The sequence below is a fragment of the Octodon degus genome, unplaced genomic scaffold (assembly GCF_000260255.1).
Source record: "Octodon degus isolate 3935 unplaced genomic scaffold, OctDeg1.0 scaffold00092, whole genome shotgun sequence".
Lineage (NCBI taxonomy): Eukaryota > Metazoa > Chordata > Mammalia > Rodentia > Octodontidae > Octodon > Octodon degus.
Genome location: NW_004524668.1, coordinates 9,587,663 through 9,605,989, shown reverse-complemented (window position 1 = coordinate 9,605,989; position 18,327 = coordinate 9,587,663). Strand labels below are relative to the sequence as shown.

The 18,327-nt window shown below is 52.0% G+C and overlaps 1 protein-coding gene across 2 annotated transcripts in view; it reads left to right on the top strand.

The window, feature by feature from the left end:
• Positions 1 to 17,842, top strand: part of Tmem51 (transmembrane protein 51) — a 53,531-nt gene extending 35,689 nt beyond the window's left edge. Inside the window, exons 1-3 of one of the 2 annotated variants that reach the window (XM_023722557.1) lie at positions 9,086 to 9,106; positions 12,812 to 13,374; positions 16,733 to 17,842. In XM_023722557.1, coding sequence (XP_023578325.1) covers positions 13,019 to 13,374; positions 16,733 to 17,138 — 762 coding nt within the window. In that variant the 5' untranslated portion in view covers positions 9,086 to 9,106; positions 12,812 to 13,018 and the 3' untranslated portion in view covers positions 17,139 to 17,842. Of the gene's footprint in view, positions 1 to 9,085; positions 9,107 to 12,811; positions 13,375 to 16,732 lie in introns of those variants that run through there. The other variant, XM_004637712.2, reaches the window with a different exon arrangement.
• The last annotated feature ends 485 nt before the right edge of the window (positions 17,843 to 18,327 follow it).

Sequence of the window (18,327 nt, the reverse complement as noted above, 5' to 3'; positions counted from 1 at the left end):
CCTTGCGCTTGCCAGGGAAGCACTTATTCCACTGAGTCATCTCCCTGGCCCTTCCTGTCACTTCTTAGGGGGTCTTTGATTACAAACATGCAAAGAAAGGCATTGATTTAATAGACCAGATGCCTTCATATTACGCTTCCTCCAGGAAGACTTGAAAATGGTATAAAGATTGGAATCCAGCTCACGTGTCGTACAGCGATTGTAAACGCACATGATGTACCCCAGCAGTGGAGTACTTGTAAGATTTCCACATTGCAACTGAGAGCATTAATTACTAATAAACTATGAACCCACAAAGAAATGGGCGAAAGTTACTTGAAAAAAAAAATCTTTCACTTTATTAAAGCTTATTTAGGATTAGAAGCAATGCACGCACGTGACAGAGAATGCAATGGAAAATTATCTGAAAAAAATGGGTGCTGCTCTGACCGCAAAAAGCCAGATCCGTTATGGTGTTTTTCACATTGGACACAATCAGCTGCCTCGATGTACAAAATGTCTTTTTTTTTTAATCATATGAATTAATATTTATACTTACAATTGGGCAGTAGTCATTCAGATTTAAGCAATGAACTAGATTCAGTCCATTTATAGACTTTTAGTTTTATTCATAAAAAGGCTGATGAAAGTGATTAGATCCATTTGTACCTCCAGTGTGTGGTACAAGCTGCCCAGAGGGACAGCCAGCTCAGATCCTAGATGAATTACGGCCTGGTTGGGACCATGGTAAACCTCTAGGGGTGGGCAGTGTAAGGGTGGTCTAGCAGCTGATGGGGAATGTCTAAAGGTCAGCCTTCCCTGGCTGCGTCCTGTCTTGGCACCTACTGTATACCCAGCACTGCATGCTTAATGTGGGTTAAGTGTTCACATCTCAACCCTCTGAGGTTGGTTTGGGTGTTTTCGTTTTTGTGTGTGGGGCCTTTTGAGATAGGCTCTCACTACGCAGGTCAGGCTGACCTCGAACTCTCAGCGATCCTCCTGCCTCAGCCTTTTGAGGGCCAGGGTCACAGGTGTGTGCCCCCACACCTGGCTGGTGTACTGTTCTGATTGCCGCTAGACAGTGGTATGATTTCATCCCAGACCAGGAGTTGGCTGTGTCCAAGCCTCCTGTGGGCGGGGTCCCGCATGCTGGTACCGTCACCGGACAAGCATCGGCAGTACCTCACAGGTGGTGAGCACTCTGGCCAGGCTGGGTCTTGTTTGATGACCCAGTCGAGGAACAGTGTTTCCCAAAACTCCTACATGGAAGTCCTGCCTGCTCCCAGCACCTCAGGACGGAGCCGTGTCTGGAGTTGGGACTCTAATGATGTCAAGATGGGTGTCCTAGGCCTTCTACTTCCAAGAGACAAGGAAGACTCAGATGTACACACAGGGCAGCAACGGACACCCAAAGGAGGTAGCCATCCACAGCCAAGGAGAGGGGCCTCAGGAGAAACCCACCCTGCCTGAGCTTCACCTTCAACTTGCAGCCTCTAGACTGTGAAAACCTTCATTTCTAGCTGTGGCAGCGGCGCCGCCAGGAGCTCCTGCTGGCTTGATTTCTCCTGTTCTCCCCTTCCTCTGCTGCGACCGCCCCATCTTAACTTTCATTCCACTTTGGTGATTCAACACCCAGCGTCAGTTTTTTACAGCGGGTCCAGATGTGTGTCAGGGCTGCGGGGCCTGAGTGACACACGGAGAAAGTCTGTTCTTATGAAGGAAAAGCGGCCAGAAGGAAAACAGGAATTTTACCTCCTGGCCACAGAGCCTAATATCTACCTAAGCCGGAATCTGGCAGCCAGAGCAGGGAAAGGGATAGCTAACGGTGCGGTGCGGGTGCCTGGCAGGCACTGGGAGGGGTGAGGCGGGGAGAGGGTGCTGGTGGGAACCAGATGGATCCACTCTGAATTTCAGTCTTGCCATTCGCTGTGTGACTTTCAGCAGGTTGTTGAACTCTGAACTTGACTCTTGCTCTGTGAAATACAGATTATTCTGGCAAATTTGTCTTAGGATTCTCAGGAAATTTAAACATGATAATAATTAATACCTAATCCATTAAGATATGATAATACTGAAGGTATGTTCATAATGAGTTAATACATAAAAGTAAACACAGACTACATGGAATAAATGTTACCAAAAATTAATACCAAAAATTAGTATAATAAGTAGATAATAAATAATAAATGCATGCAAATCAGCCAGCCCGGGCCCAATCCCTGTGCGTGCTGTGATTCTAAGATGCTGTGGTTGGTAGAAGGATGGAGCACAGCCGGTGACTTTCCAAAGCTTCAGACAGAAAGGAGCCCAGCAAGAGGAAGCGGCTCTGGTTAAACACAGGAAAGGGGCCCAGTCTTTCTCAGGGTGGCACCAAAAGAGTGCTTGGCAAAAGGTTTGGGAACCGGGCCTGTGGAGACAGAGCCGTGGCTAGAAAGAAAAAGTCCAGATATGGGCAGCGTGAGCTGCTTCCAAAGGCTCTAATTGGCGGCCTAAGAAAGGTCTGGGGCCGCGGAGGACGCGCCTGGCCGGGGAGGCGTGGCCTGCAGGCCCTGCCTCCTTTGCGCTCTTCTAGTTGGGGTGAAAGGCCTTCGTGGGCCTCAATGCACAGCAGCCTGGCCTGGGCCCTGGAACCGCAGCTCCGAGTCCCTGGGAAATCAGCGCCTGCCTGCTGCAGCGGACTCTTCTCAGGCACAGCGTGTGCCCCGTGGAGGCAGAGCCTGGGCAGTCCAGGCTCCTTACCGAACCTTAGGACTGCTGCATCCGTGTCCTAGGCTCCTGGAAAAAATCACCCCAGAAACGGGGGCTGGAAGCAGCATACATTGATCGTCCTGGAGTCCGAAGTCCCAAGGCAGTTTCCTGGGCGGAAGAATGAGAGGCCACCTGTGGCAGGCTCCAGAGAACTCCTTGCCCGCTCTCTTATCCCTCTTGCTGTCGGTGCCCCTGGGCCGCGCCAGTCCTCGCCCTCCAGGCTCCCAGCTCTGACCCCCTCTTCCCTCTGACACCTGGGACCTACCCGCCTTACCAAAGTGCTTTTGCCATAGAGGCTAAGGAGTCCCAAATACTGGATTAGGGCCTGGAGTGCTTTGCAGCCGTGATCCAGCCGACTGGGTACCTTTTCCCAAACTCAGGACCTTGAATGGTACCCATGAGTTGTCCTGAGCAGGACTCAGACTCCCCTCTGTCCCTGGACACATGGCTGTGACTTTGTCCTCATCTGTCCTGAGCTCCGCAGCGATGGGTGGGTGCTGGCCTGCCCCTGAGGGTCTGTAGGCGGCACTAACCCATCCAAGCAACTTCTTCCCACTGGCGTAAAGCCCTGCATGGACTAACTTGGTGCTAGGAGGCCCTGGAAACTACCAGGCAGGCTCCTGCCCCACGGCCTTTGTCTGTGATTCCCTCAGCCTGGATTAACTGTCCTCACGTCTGACTGTCCTGGTGACCTTGCACCTGTCCCCCCCTCCAGCTTTGCTGTTCTTTAGCTTGTGCCACCTACTGACCTGCCACACACTCAGTCTATTAGTACAGCTAGCTGACGTGGCATCTCTGTCCCCAGCACCCACAGGAGGTCCTGGCAGACCAAGCACCCAGTCACCAGTGCGTGGAATGGCTGAATAAATACCTACAACTCAGCTGGGTGTGGTGTTGTGCACACCTATCATCCCAGCCTTCTGAGGGGCTGAGGCAGGAGGGTCACAAGTTCAAGCGCAGCCTGGACAACTTAATAACTTAGACTCTGTCTCAAAAAATATAAAAGGGGATGCATCTCGGTGTGAAAGCCCTTGGTTTAATCCTAGTATCAAAACCAAAACTGAACAAACACACAAAACAACCCTCACGATTAACAGCTGTTGAGGTAGACTTAGGATAAATCCCTTTGCAGGGGACAGAGCTGGGACCAAGAGAGGCCAGGCTACCTGTCTCAGTTGTCACTAAGGAAGGCTGAGATGTGCTGACCCATGCTAAGAATCCCACTGCCCATGGACGGAGAGACACACTCCCCCGCTGTAGTCTGGGTTTTATTCTCCCTGTCCTCCTGTCCTCTCCTGCTCCCAAGAGAAGAGGTGTTGAGTGAATCAGTCCCCAACTGCCTGCTGCAGCAGGACAAACGCCATGTGCAGATGACACCAGGGTTCCTGTGGGCCTGGCAGGTAGCCAGGAGCACTGACCAGATGGCAGGGCGGACAGGCCAGCCTCTCCCCCACCCCCATCTGCCCACCTCGGCCCCAAGCCGAGATCACCAAAATCCCCAGCATCTCCTGGCTGTGCCCGGAGGGGAGCAAAGCCAGCCTTGCGGAAGGGACTCTTCCTGCCTTGGAGTCTGTCCTCCAACCCGGCCAAACGCTGTGCTCCAGCCTCTCTGTGCACCATGAAGGCTATGTGGGCAGGGACATCTGCTTCCCACGCTTGCCTCTCTGAGCCTCAGTAGACTCCTCGATGAAATGGCCCAGGCAGAGTGGACTGTTCCCTTCTGGGGTGGTCAGTTGAGCAATGAGCCACGCTCTGCTCAGCATGGGCTCGGGCAGCCTGGTGTCCATGCCTGCAGGTAGCCTCCTTTCCAGAGCGACAGGCCAGCAGCAGGGCAGCCCTGGCCAGAGCCACAGTCCCAAGTGTCTCCTCATTTTGCCTTGACAGCGGCGGCGGGGACCTGCTGCAACTGCTGTTATCCCCCAGCTCTGTGCTGGCAGAGGGAGACCTGGATCCGTCACATTTCCCGAGAAATATTGAATGTGACCAGAATCTCAAGACTGGCTCCCCTGTGCCATCCTCCTAGGAGGGCCACACGCCAGCCACCTGCTTGGAGAAAGCCACTGTGCCAAGCTTGGCAGAAAGAAGCTTGGGGCCTTCACCCACCCCCTAGTTTACAGGCTCTGCAGGCTTCTGAAGGAACCTGACTTCCTCCATTGCATCCACACTAAAGTGGATCAGCAGGCAGCCCACCATGTCTGGTCTTAGCAGTTTCACTTCCATTTGGTCCTGGGATGGGGGAGGGAAGTGGTATCTTCCCTACATGTCCTGGTGCATTCTGGGAAGCCCATTTCCCCACTTTCTCAACTGTGTATTTTTAGCCTCTTCTTATAAGCTCATGTTATGTGCCCTCTTTTAGCAGTACTACGTTTAGGGTTCAAAACACAGGAGTTAGGATCAGACAGTTTATCTCCACTTCATACCAACTGTGTGACTTTGGACAGTGACTGAGTCTCTCTGAACCCAAGCATCCCTACTTGTAAATTTAAAAGAATTAACTGTAAAATGGTTGCTATGGGTCAGAGATGGTTGGAGAATGTCCCTCCAAAGCTCATGTGTTGGAAGGCTTTTGCCCCACTGTGGTGGTGTCGATGGTGGGCCTAGTGGAAGAGGATGCTACCCTCGGAACTAATGTAGTTCTCAGGGGACACTGATTAGTTCCCCACAGAGTGTGTTGTCCTAATTTGACAGAAGCCTGAGTCTCTCAGGCCTCCTGTCTTACCCTGGATTCTACCCCCTTTCAGCATGTGAGCATGGTGAGGCCAAGGGGCCCCGCAGCAGCAGCTGAGCAGCCAGCTGCCAGATCTTGGCTACTTAGCTCCTAAAACTGGGAGCTGAATAACCTCTTTACTTAATAAAATTCCTGGCCTCAAGTAGTTTATTGTAGCAATGATTGGGTACAGAATAGCTTCACCCCCTTCTGGCTTTCCTCAAACAGTACCTTCCCTCTTACCCAGCAGTCTATCTCCTGCAGGACTGGGATATACCACTCACGGGTCTGAGGGACCCCGAACCCCCTGGCACACAGTAGGGGCCCAGGAATTCCTTACAGCAACATCTTCAAAGGCTCAAAGAAATGTTCGCCTGTACCCTCGTATGCTTTTGTAATGACAGGCTTTCATGGGCCTTTTATCTGCCTGGCTCCAGGAGTAGCCACGGTGACACACCCTTATGGAAGCTGGAGTGGCTTGACAGGAGCTGGCTTCAGCAGACCACTTTGTGAGTCTTGATTCTACCACCGCCTGGCTGGGTGACACCCGAGCTTTCGCTCCCTACAGGGTGGCTGTGGGCTAGGGGGAGTTTAGAAGACCTGATCCATGTTGGTGCCACCGCTTCTTGCTGTGGCCGGCACCACAGCTGCCCTGGTCAGCACCACCCTTGGCCCCGGAGATTACTAACCCCAGCTCTTTTGGAATTTTTTCAAACCCAGCCTTGGCAGGTCACTAAATTGCCTAGGCTGAGCTCAAATTTTCAACCCTCCAGCCTCAGCCTCCCAGAGTGCTGGGGGTTCAAGCTGTGTGTAATGGGTGATACATTGTGTTTACTTGAGAAGTTTAGCAGTTTAAGGGACCCAGCAAGGGACAAGGACCCTTACTTTGTAAACATCCTGTGCAAGAGGAGAGATAGTACGAGGGCTACACCCACCCTGGGGGTGGCATAGCCTGTTTATAATGTAAGGGTGGAAGAGGGGCCTGCTGTCCCCCACTTTGCTCTTGCTGCTTTTGCTGTCTTCTGCTATGTATCACCCCCCCCCCGCCTTGGAGCCCGCTGATTTTGAGCTAAATAAACCTTTCCTCCCTTAACTTTGCAGATGGGGTATTTTGCTTCAGGATGAGAGAAACGTAACCAATGCACCGTGCACCACCATGCCTGCCCTCACCACCTTCTGGCCCAGGCGGCCTCTTGTCCTCCCTGCTACCTCTCTGACTCATTTCCACGTTACTCATAACTCAGTGGGAAATCTAAAAGATCTGGGGCCCTGTTGAAACAAGAGGCTGCCACCCTTTGGCCTTGGTACTGCGTGAGGAGGTGACCTGAAACTCCGTCCCAGGCAGGCCAGGTGCAGCTGCAGGGCTGGAGGCTCAGAGCCCTTCTTCCACCCCCTCTGCCTGAGACTGGGACTCAGTGACAGAAGCAACTCTGGGCTTTGGCCCGCAGAGGGCCTGCTGTGAATCCCTCCTTTGTGACATGAACGTAGCTCAGCTGGTTCCTGGCCAGGGGAGCCCAGATCCTTTTCCCAAGTATGCAGCGTGGTGAGAATGGTCAGGTGACCCTGGCGGCAGGGCGGGGCCATGCTGGCACACCGCTTGGGTAGCAGTTCTCCCTCTCCTGCCACGGACCTGCAGGGTGCTACTGGGTCTCTACCCCATGAGGGTCCAGCTTGGATCCTGGTCTCTAAGCTGTGTCCGCAGTTCTTGTGATTCAGGGGAGGAAGCAGTCATGGAACACACAGCCAACAGTGCTTGGCCTGTTGCCGCTGTTCAGTCCCGCGGCTCTGCTTTTATCATTGGTGCTTTTGGTTGTCTGTTTCCGGGCTGGCAGTGGAGCCTGGGGACTCAAGCACACCAGGCACGTGCTCTACCACTGAGCCACCACCCCAGCTCTGAGTGCTCCAGTGTATTCACTCAAGTTCATGGGGACCCCAGTTGAACCTGCGGCGCACTAGGGGCCCTGTAGAGTGGAGCATTTGGTGCTCAGAGCCAGAGCTCCCTACCCTGGGCACAGCCCTCCTGCCACCCTGGCCAAAGATATGACTTGGTATGGGGACAGCGAGCCTCAAGCCAGGTGGAAAGGGGTTAGGGCCCATTGAAGCCTCAGTCCCCACCAGGGAACAGTGATGTGACAGCCACTGGTCCTCATGGAATCTATACAGCTTTCCCGTGCTACCAGGAAATCATTTGCGTGCAGATTCAAGATTTCAGGTATCCAGGACCCTTGAGCGTTTGCTGTCCCTGCCCCTCTCCCTTGATACCCGCCTTAATAGAGAACTTCCTGCCAGCGAAAGGGATGTCGGTTAGACACGTAAACTCACCAGACACTCATTGTTCATTTCACAGATATTTGTCAGGTGCTTGTTAAATTCCAGGCTTAGGGTGCTGGGTGGTGCATTCAGCCAGGAAGGCAGCACACGACAAGAACCTTCTTTCAGGAACCTGTGTGCCCACACAGGAGCCAGGGAGCTGCTAGGAAAGCCCAAAAGACTTCATCATAGATGGTGATGCCATGTCACCTACCTGCAAGAAGCATGTCACCAAGGATCTGAGCAGCCGGATGACACGGGGACATTTTGTGCAGAGTGATGGGGCGATCGTGGGCTGAGAGGTAGCAAAGGAAGCAGTCAAACAAAAGACAGTGAAAGCCTGTTTTCAAACAGTGGGGAAAGCAAATGCAAAGGCCCTGTGGTAGAAGTGCGTGGTGTGACCAAGCAGAACCAAAACCACTGAGCCAGCAGAGAAACTAGGAGACAGAGACCGGAGCCTGTCCAAGCTAGGGGGCTTGACTGCTGTGATTTGCATGTCATGCTAAGAGTAAGGGATAGATTTGGGACAATTCTTATTTTGAAATATTTCAGCCAATCAATTGGCTCTGTGGGGCTTTCCAGAGCTAATAAGGTAGCACCCAAAAACCCTCTAGCCCCCACCCCAGTGCTACTGGCCTGCAATTTAGGGCATAATTTTTGCATTTCCTCCTAATGCAGGGCCACAGCACCGCTCTGCTGGGTGTGGCCGGGCTGTGACCCGCCCAGCAGGCCCAGCCCACTGGGTGCGTCCTACAGCTCACTTTCCCATGCCTGCCGTGCTTGTGCCCACGTCACTGTCACTGCTGCGTAGTCTTCTGCTGGGTGATACGGTTATAGCCCCTGTGAGTCCCTCATGTTGAGCATTCCCAAGATCAACCCAACCCAATCAACTGCTGATATATTCCCTTAAAAAGCTGGATTCTGCCTGCTGGTATTTTGTTGAGGACTTTTGTTTCCGGTCTGGCAGGTCAGATCCCCGGTGCTGTTGTGCTTCTGGCTGGTCCTCCGTCCTTTAGCTATCAAGCCTGCATATTCCTCAGCCAGGGACCATGCAGTGTTTCTACCTTCCCTGCGACAGAGCTGCGGAGGGGGATAGACAGCCAGACTCAACTTTCCCTTTGGCTGCCCACATGCGGTTTTGGCCCCATGTGTGCCACCTCTCATGACCCCACTTACCCAGCTCCCTTTCTTTCTGGAGCCCCCAAACCCACTGGCCTCCCCAGTGAATACTTCATGAAGCTAAAGTGCTCACAGCTTTCTTAGAACCCAGCCTCTCTGATTTTACAGGTGGATCCTCGACTCGGGGTTTTAGCATTCAGAGCCACGTGTGGGTCTGCTGGGAGCTGCCCCAGGTGACCACAGGTGGGTTCCTCTCCCAACTGGCTAAGGATCTGACTTAAGAACCCAGACACAGGCTCCCTGTCTGGTCCCTGGGGCTCTCTGCAGTCATGAAGATGCGGCCCCACCAGGGCCCCCGAGGTCAGCTGCTCCATTTTAGGGAATCTAACTCCTCTAAGCACAAAATTAGCTTCTTTCCATATATCTGCAGGGGAAAGAACACCACACTAAATATAACCGTGGTCCCGGCCAGGGTCAACAAGCTGGGCCCGAGATAAACAGCGGCCAGCTGGGGCTGTGTTTTCACAGAGCCCAGGGGACACAGCTAAGACCACGGTCCACAAAAGGAAGACCCAGCCTGAGGCAGATTTAAGCTAGTGTGGACACAAGGCAGCTGAGAGCTCAAAGGACGGAACCCTTCATTTCGCTTTCTCCCCGTGAAACCAACCCACAAACATTTCTCATTTCCACCTCTTATTCCCCCATGAGGAAAAGAATAGGGAAAGCATTCTTCATCCTGCCCCAGAGAGGAAATAATTGTGAACATCGTGGTGCATAGAACTTGTGTGTTTTGAAACCAAACAGAATAAAGAATGTTTCTCAAACCTCTCCTTCACATCACCCTCCTAGGCAACCTGTCTGTGGAATCTTTTGATATTATATTTGTAATATCTAAGCTTTTTTGCTTTGTCCCCCTGGAACCAATGTTTGTGCCTTTTGTGGGTAACCTCCCCTCCCTCCCCCCCGTAAGATCTCTGGCTTTAGCTGCATACTGCACCGGGTTCTTTGTGTGCATTTACTTATACATCACCATAATTTCCTTCTGTGGTATATACAAACAAGGCTTTGGCCCCATATTCCAGTTGTAGAAGCCCGAAGCACAGAGAGGTTGAGTACCTGTCCCAAGATCACACAGCAGAGAAAGAACAGACAGAATGAGAACCAACTCCCGGCCAACCTGCCTGCCACCTTCTGTCTTCCCCAGCCTACTGCGCTGCTTTCACAGCCATACCTTCTGTATGTCAAAAGTAGCTCAGTGGCATAAGTGCCTGCCTGGCAATCACAAGGTCCTGAGTTTGATCTCTGGCATTGCAAAAAATCCAGAAGTAAATCAAAGTTCCCCTACTCTACCCCTCCAGCCCCACAAGCAATCCTTTGTATAAGTTTAGAGTGTGCTTGGCCTCCACAGGATTTTTTTTATTTTATTTATATGTGTGTGTGTGTGTGTGTGTGTGTGTGTGTGTGTGGCCAGCTCAGCCCACCAGGGGGCGGGGCTGGCTGGCATGTGGTGCTGGGGGATTGAACCGCGGTCCCTGTGCTTTGTGAAGCTTATTCTAAGTAGGTGCTTTAGACCACTGAGCCATCTCACCAGCCCTCCACAGGATTTTAAGACATCTTTATATATTTAAAAATACAGCGTGTATTAAAAAAAATTTAACTGAAGTATAATCATCTGGTCTTTTTTCCTATTTATGTATTTCTATATAGAATTTTAAAAAAATAGAACCACTGCACATTCTGTGTTTTTATTTTATTTTATTTTATTTTTTTAATGTATCTGGTACAGGATCTCACTATGCAGCTTGGACTCATAGTGATCCTCCTGTTTTTAGCCTCCCCAGCTCTAGGATTGCAGGCGTGCACCACCACACCTGCTCTCACACACCTGGGGACAGGGCCAGTGTGGGCACGGCATGCAGTGCTGGGGATCAAACCCTGGTCCTTGTGCTTGCCTAGGCAGGTGCTTAGTCTGCTGAGCTATCTCACCAGCCCACATACTCTGGTTTTAATCTTGCTTGACTTTAAAGGGTCCCATTGGCTGCTATGTGGCTATAATTTAATGGATGTGCATAGCATAATGAAATTAAGTAGATCGGGATTAATGACTCTTTCAGTGGTTTCCGGCTTCTCACTGCTATGAAGCTGCAGTGAATATTTTTGTAGTACATCATCCTGAGAAGGTGGAATTATAGAGGCAAAGGGCGGAAACACTGTTTCTATGTCTGATGCCATGGGTCCTGTGCTTTCTTGCCACTTCTTGCTATTCCTGGAAGAGCCTGTCCCCTCCACCCCAGAAGCCTGAACCTGCACCCGTGTGGCACAGCAGGCGCTGAGATGCAGCACCAGAACTATTTGTTGTGTGGAAGAAAAGAAGGCAGAGATGTCAAGCTGATAGGCAGCGGCGTCCCAAATATTGGTGGAGGATCTTGTATCAAAGCGGCTAGTTTCAGATGAAGCCCGGGGCTTGACCAGAAAATGTCTCTGTGATGTTAGATGTCTCCTGGCCTACTTATCTGTCCGTTTGGAAAGACTGGGGTGAATGCAGGATTGAAAATAGGGCCTCGCCCACCTAAAACACCAGCTAAGCTTTCCTGCTGGGAGAAATATCCTGCCATGGGAATAGCTGGTGGAGGGGTGGTCGGCAAAGAGCATCGCTTATGCCCCTTGGTGGTCACCGAAATTGTGCTAGGTTGAAGCACCCGGGGACAGACACTCTCACTCACTCCGCCTCCTGGGCCTCCTGGCTGCTCCCATGGGCTCAGGGTCTTTGAGTTGCTTCCTCAGAAGAGGGCTTTCTTGGTCCAGTTGGGCACAGAGCTGTAATGAGAAACATGTAGGTTTCTGTCTCTTTTAAGAAGAGAAGTCCCAGCAGTCTGGGAGGCTGAGGCAGGAGTATTGCAAACTTGAGCCCAGAATAGGCAACTCATCACCTTAGTGTGGTGCTGTTTCAAAATAAAAATTAAAAGGGACAAGGGCAGAGCTTAGTTTGAAGGGCCTGGGTTCAATCACCACTATGACAAAAATGAAAGAATGGGAAGGAAAAGGGAGGGAAGAGGAGAGAAGGGAAAGAAAAAGAAAAGTCCCTGTGGCTGCAGAAAGCTTGTCCTGCTGGGGGACTTGGTCTCCATTCTTGTGTCAGGCTCACAGTTGACGGTGTGGTCCCAGGAAGAAAGAGATCTGCCACAGTAGCTGATGGGGGCTGGCTGCAGCCCCCTCAAGGGTGGCAGGCTGGGGTGACCTGAAAGCAGCACGGGGGGTGGGGGCATGCAGAGGAGGAGACGGGAGAGAGGACGGCAGCAGGAAGGCAGGGGCCAGGCAAGAGTTTCATGAGCCCCTTCATGTGCAGACAGTGGGGAGTCCACCAAGGTGGTAAACAGCCCCCCGCAGGCTGTGTGGATGGCACCCACGGCTGATGCCCTCCACCAAGGTGGTAAACAGCCCCCCGCAGGCTGTGTGGATGGCACCCACGGCTGATGCCCCAGCACCAGGCAATCCTATTGGGCTGTTCCTCACTCTCTTGCAGTTTCCAATGAGCCTGAGGTTTTCCTGCATGCCCTTACATTTCGCTAAAGTTTGCCTCCTGGAAGGAAAGATCTGGTTTCTACTCTGGCATGGAGACAGATGCGTTAGCTTCTTCTGCTGGCGAAGGAGCCCGGGCCTGGGGATGGCTGACACTTCCGAGGCGAGGCCGAGCCGACCAGAGCACCGTGGCTGGCGGCTGCTTCGGACCTCAGTCCTGTCTGCATCTTGTACTATGGATAACCACTAAGAAAATAACAATGTATAGCGTATTAATTATTGAAACTGTCCTATGAATCAGTTTTGAAACTGTATCATTGCTATTTGTTTCTCAATAAAATAAAAAAAAGAGCAGGGCCATTCATTGCGTGCACAAAGGCATCGCAGGCATGGGCTGACTTTCTCTCTGTTCTTCCTGTCTCCTTGCAGGCCTCTCTGCTGCAGCTGTGTGTGTGTGAGATGCTCGAAGTCTGCGTGGAGCCATCCCTTGAGAGTTCAGTGGATGATTTTTTAATGTGGCGCTAGAGATTTTCTTTAGCCCACATAAAGTATTTCTGCTGCTGCTGACGCTGCTGCTGCTGCCTTTTATTTATTTATTTTCTTCCTTTGCCCGGGCTTTGCCCTGCCCCGGTGGACATGATGGCCCACTCCAAAGCCAACGGCTCCCACCACGCACTGACCGCCATCGGCCTGGGCATGCTGGTCCTTGGGGTCATCATGGCCATGTGGAACCTGGTCCCTGGCTTCAGCAGTGCAGAAAAGCCAACAGCTCAGGGGAACAAGACTGAAATAGGCAGCGGTGGTGGTGGCGGCGGCATTCTCAAGAGCAAGACCTTCTCCGTGGCCTACGTGCTGATCGGCGCGGGGGTGATGCTGCTGCTGCTGTCCATCTGCCTGGGCATCCGAGACAAGAGGAAACAGAGACAGAACGAGGAGCTGGCCCGCATCCAGCAGCAGGCTGGGGCTGCGCCTCACGCCCAGGAGGAAGACAGGTGAGGACGCCCAGGGCCAGGCTAGAGGAGTGGCGCACTCTCACTTTTAGGGGCGACCGTATGTGAGCGGAGAAGGCTTGGCCTTCCTGCTCTCTTCCATAAAGGCTATGTAAAATAATTTTCCATTCACAAAGAACAGGATGCTTCTAGACCAAGGTTTAGAAATCACGTGGTACCAATGGATTACAGGGCTATCAAGATTTTGCCAGCACCAGCCAGGGAAACTGAATGGGCCCCAGGTGACCAGGGCCACCTGAGTGGTCACTCGTTCATCTGACCCACGTGCTGTGTATGGTTTAAGTCACAAAGGTCAGGGGCTGGGGAGATGGCTCAGTAGAATAATAAGCACTTGCCTGGCAAGCACAAGCACAAGGGCCTGAGTTCAATCCCCAGTTCTGCCAAAAACAAAATAAGCAAAAGTCAAGAACCAGTACTGCAATGGCCCCACAACACCACAAGATAGGTCACAAATCAAGGACCCTGTGAGGCAGGTTGAGATCTCCAGTTTTGTTTTTTTTTAAAAAAGCCCCTGTGAGCGGCCATGGAGATGAACATGTCAGATAAATAAAGGACACAACTTGCAAGCGAGCATTCAGCTGTTGAAATGAGCTGCCCAACCTCATTAGTCAAGAAATGCAAATAAAGATTTCTTCTTTTGAGCCTATCCTGTCAGCCAAGATGCAACCTAGATATGCACTGATGGAGTGAAACCGTGAACTACCCACTCAGTGGGCCCCCAGCCACGGCACGCCCAAGCTTTTCAATGGGGACCTTGTCCCAGCCCCGAGAAACACAGTGGTCACCCAGGGTCTCTGACGAGGGCATCTGACATCTCCTGGGGTGGCTTGGGCTCCAGAGAGCTGGGGGACATGTGCACCCAGATATTCACTGTGCTTCTCTCCAGATGGAAGTTAATGATGTTTTTCTTTTCTCCACTGGATTTTTCTGTTTACATTTTCTACAAGTAGTTCTTATCTTTAAAGCAGGAGGGGAGCTGTTTTTGTGTAGGAAAACTTAAACTGCCTCAGGGTTTTCTGGAGAAACAGAATCTGGGGGGTGGATATAGAGCCATGTGTTGCTAGGGACCAAGAGACCATCTGAGCCACCCGTAGCTGGGCAGTGTGGTCCTGTGAACACCCCACAGCTTGCTTCTGTCAACTAAGAACCACTTTGTCACTAGGTGGAACAGCCTAGGGGATCGTTCTGAGCACCGGGGAGGGAGATACTAAATCCCCATCTGAGGAAGAAGCTTAAGGAGATGGCCCAGAGCTACTGTGAGGCAGAAGCAGATGGGTGCTCTTCCCCCCACCTCCATGCAGGCTCTCCGCAGCTGGCCGTGGGTCCACATGCCCTTTACTGAATCTGCCTATTTAATGCCTACCTCTAGTGGAGAGACCACTCAGACACACCCAGGAATATAGTTTAATCTGGGTGTCTCCTAGCCAGGCATGTACAGCTATCATGTATCACCCCACAAGCTATTTTAGAAAGCTTGGGAGACACAAACAAGAGCAAGGGAGGGGAATCAGTCACCTGTAACTCCCCACCCCCACCACAAGCACCTCCGATCCCTTTGCAATGGGGTACAAGGAGACTGAGGCCAGCAGGGAGGGATCTGAGGTTGGTGCAGATCCCCCTGCAGGTCCTGGAGGGGAGCTTTTCCACCTTGTGCGTAAAGGCATCCTGAGATTTGCATTTCAACACTTCCATGAGAGTGAGGCTGATGATCTTTTTGAGTCTTAGGATGAACTTGAAAGAAAAGTTTGCACCATGATTTGAGATGTACACGAAGATTATGGTTCACATATGTGAAGTGATTAAGAGTATGGTGATGTTTACCTTCTTTAAAAATGTGTCACAGTAAAAGGTTCATCACCTCTAATCCCCACAGACACATCTCAGACACACGCGTCCCATCGGTCCTGCCACTGTCTGAGGCAGCTCTGCATTCTCCTTTCGTGAGTGTCTTTACTTGTGCTGATATGGCTGCCTCAGAATCCTGAATCCATTGAAAGCATTTACCATTGTGGTCCTTTTGGCTTTGAGGGGGAGCCAGAAATTACACAGTACCAAACCCAATGAAAAAGGTAGATGGGGAGATGCTGTAATTTTTAAAAATCATTTATTTATTTATTTATTTATTTATTTATTTATTTATTTGGTACAGGGTCTTACTACACAGCTGAGACTCATAATGATCCTCCTGTCTCAGCCTCCCCAGAGCTGGAGTTACAGGCGTGCGCCACCACACTCAGTCTTGATGGCTGGCTCAGAGCACCCAGGGTCGGGGCTGTAGTGGCATGTGGTACAAGGGGTGAACCCCGGTCCTGGGCTTGCCAGGCAGGCACTTAGGCCACCCAGCTATCTCCCCAGCCCTATAATGTTTTTATTCAACAGAAGCTGTAGTGAGGAGCCTGGGAAATAGCTCAGTAGAATAAGCGCTTCCCTGGCCAGTGCAAGGGCCTGAGTTCAATCCCTGGTTTAGCCAAAAAAAAAAAGGAAAGAAAGAAAGAAGCTGTAGTGAATGTTTTTAATCAATTCAAGACATGGAAGAAACCACCAAAAGACACTCATGAAAGATTTCCAAAACTTCTTAAGTGGCAAGATTAATGGGATAAGTGTTTCAAGTTGGAGGAATATTTTGCAGGAGATGAACAGTGATATTTCTTTTACTGAAATAACTTTTTATTTCAGTTTAAACATGGACCATACTTTTTTTTACTACATTTTATATTCCTTCTCTACCTGGGGACAGTGCTTGGCTTGCACTGGCAGACATATCCTAGAATTTTCCATGGCCTTAGACCACAAGCCCTACCTGGGCATTAGAGTAACGAGGCCCCCGTGACGTGTAGTGACACAGAAAGGTCTTGAGGCAAAGGAGGTTTCATACCCATGTAAAAGCGCAGAGTGGGTGGAGTGCTGCCTTCACTTTCCGCCTTCCCCTTTCCTAAAAGTATGCCGCGTCACTCAACCTTGATGTCCATTTCCCCGTCCATAAAGCGAGTAGGAGAACAGCACTTAGTTCGTGACGCTGAGTGTGTGGGACCCGTGCCTGTGCCTGAGTGTACCTAGAACAGTGCCCGGCCCACCCTCATGACGGCTGCCACACTGCCTTTCTTTATGCCTTGGACCCACTTGGGCTTCAATGGCGAGTGCAGGCTCAGTGTTCCCATGGGATCTCAAGTTCTCCTCTTTGGGATTGTCTTCTTTTCACAGTACTGGGGATTGAACCCAGGGCTCCCATACTGAGCGGCTGAGCTTAGCCCTGGGTTCCCTCTGCCTCAGACTCCCAGTGTGGCCTTCAGGACCTTAACTTCCTCGAGTGCGTGATCACACTGTGTGTCTTTATTTGCAGCCAGGAGGAGGAGGAGGAAGAGGCCTCTTCCAGGTACTACGTGCCCAGCTACGAAGAAGTCATGAACACAAACTACTCAGAAGCCAGGGAGCCGGAGCCGAACCCCAGGCTGAGCGTGTCTCTCCCATCCTACGAGTCCCTCACAGGCCTTGACCAAACGATGCCCACCAGGGCCGAGGTGGAGCCGGGCCCCGCAAACACCCCCAACAGACAGAACTCCAAGTTAGCCAAGCGCCTGAAGCCGCTGAAGGTTCGCAGGATCAAGTCCGAGAAGCTGCACCTCAAAGACTTTAGGATCAACCTCCCGGACAAAAATGTGCCCCCCGTCTCTATAGAGCCGCTGACCCCTCCGCCACAGTATGACGAGGTGCAGGAGAAGGCCCCCGACGCCCGGCCCCCCGACTGATGGCCGCTCTCGGGGCGTTCCCTCTTCCTCCTGCCTCTCACATCCACACTGCAGATTGTGGCAAAGCTACACGGGGCCCGGCGGAGTCACAGAGGGGCAGTACGCACCTGGCCTTTGGGTTGGGGGACTCTGCGATCAATCGGACAGGACCGAGGATTGGCCCAGGTCCACCGCGGCAGGGGCAGCCGAAGGGGGACTGTGTGGATGTTGTCCGGAGTGCAGCATAGACTTCTTCCTGTCTTCCTTCCCTGAGGCCACACGCTCCTCTCCTGAGCTAGGAAAGGATGCCTCGCAGCGTGGTTAGATGGTGGCTGTTGTCTTTTGCTTCTGTTATGACCGTTTTGTTCCTAGAAGAAAACAAGTCATGCATTTCACCCCTTCCCCGAATCCCAAGGTGGGGACAGAGGGAGAACCTGGCTCAGCTTTGCTCCCAGGCTCCAGGGCCACCTGGTGCAGGAAGCCATGAGTGGTGGAGCGGAGCCGGTGGCAGCTCTCGGGGTCCCCAGTGCTGTCGGTTCTTTGAGGGCGGGGGCCTCGGGTCTGATGCACTTGAGCACGTGATGCGTGTGATAATAGCCACCCTGGTACCATTTTCCAGTTGTACCTTCTGTCTATCAGCAAAGCAGGACACTATAGCCACTTTCTTCCCCCTGAGATGTCGTGGGACTGAGCTTTTTATAATAAAATATTTTATATGTAACACACTCGGTGGTGGAGTCCCTTTAGAAGTCCTTCCTATGCTGTCTTGCTCGGGGGACAGTAGCAGCACTAGCAGCTGACTGAGCCCAACAGGTACAGAGTGCTTGGTACGGGGTTGGTGTACACCGATGCTACCCCGTGTCCTCGGTACCCAAGCCTGGTCTTGGGCTGGCTCACCGAGACTTGGGGGACATTTTGCACGTGGCAGTGAATCGACTTCAGTGCATGGGTCTGGCCTAGGCATGAAGTCACACTCTTCTGTGTAGCTCCCTGCAGAGTACATTTCTGGGCAGGCTTTGCCCTGGAGCTGCGCATCCCAAGAACCCGTGTGTAGCTTGAAAGCTCTACTTGCCCCACCCTTCCACGGGTACCTTCCCACATCCTTTCCTGAGAGCTGGCCAGGCAGGGCACTCAGCGCAGGCTGTTGTCTGTCCCCAGCTCCCACAGTGACCTCCTTGGGGGGCAGGGGGCAGTGACAGCTGAGTGGTAC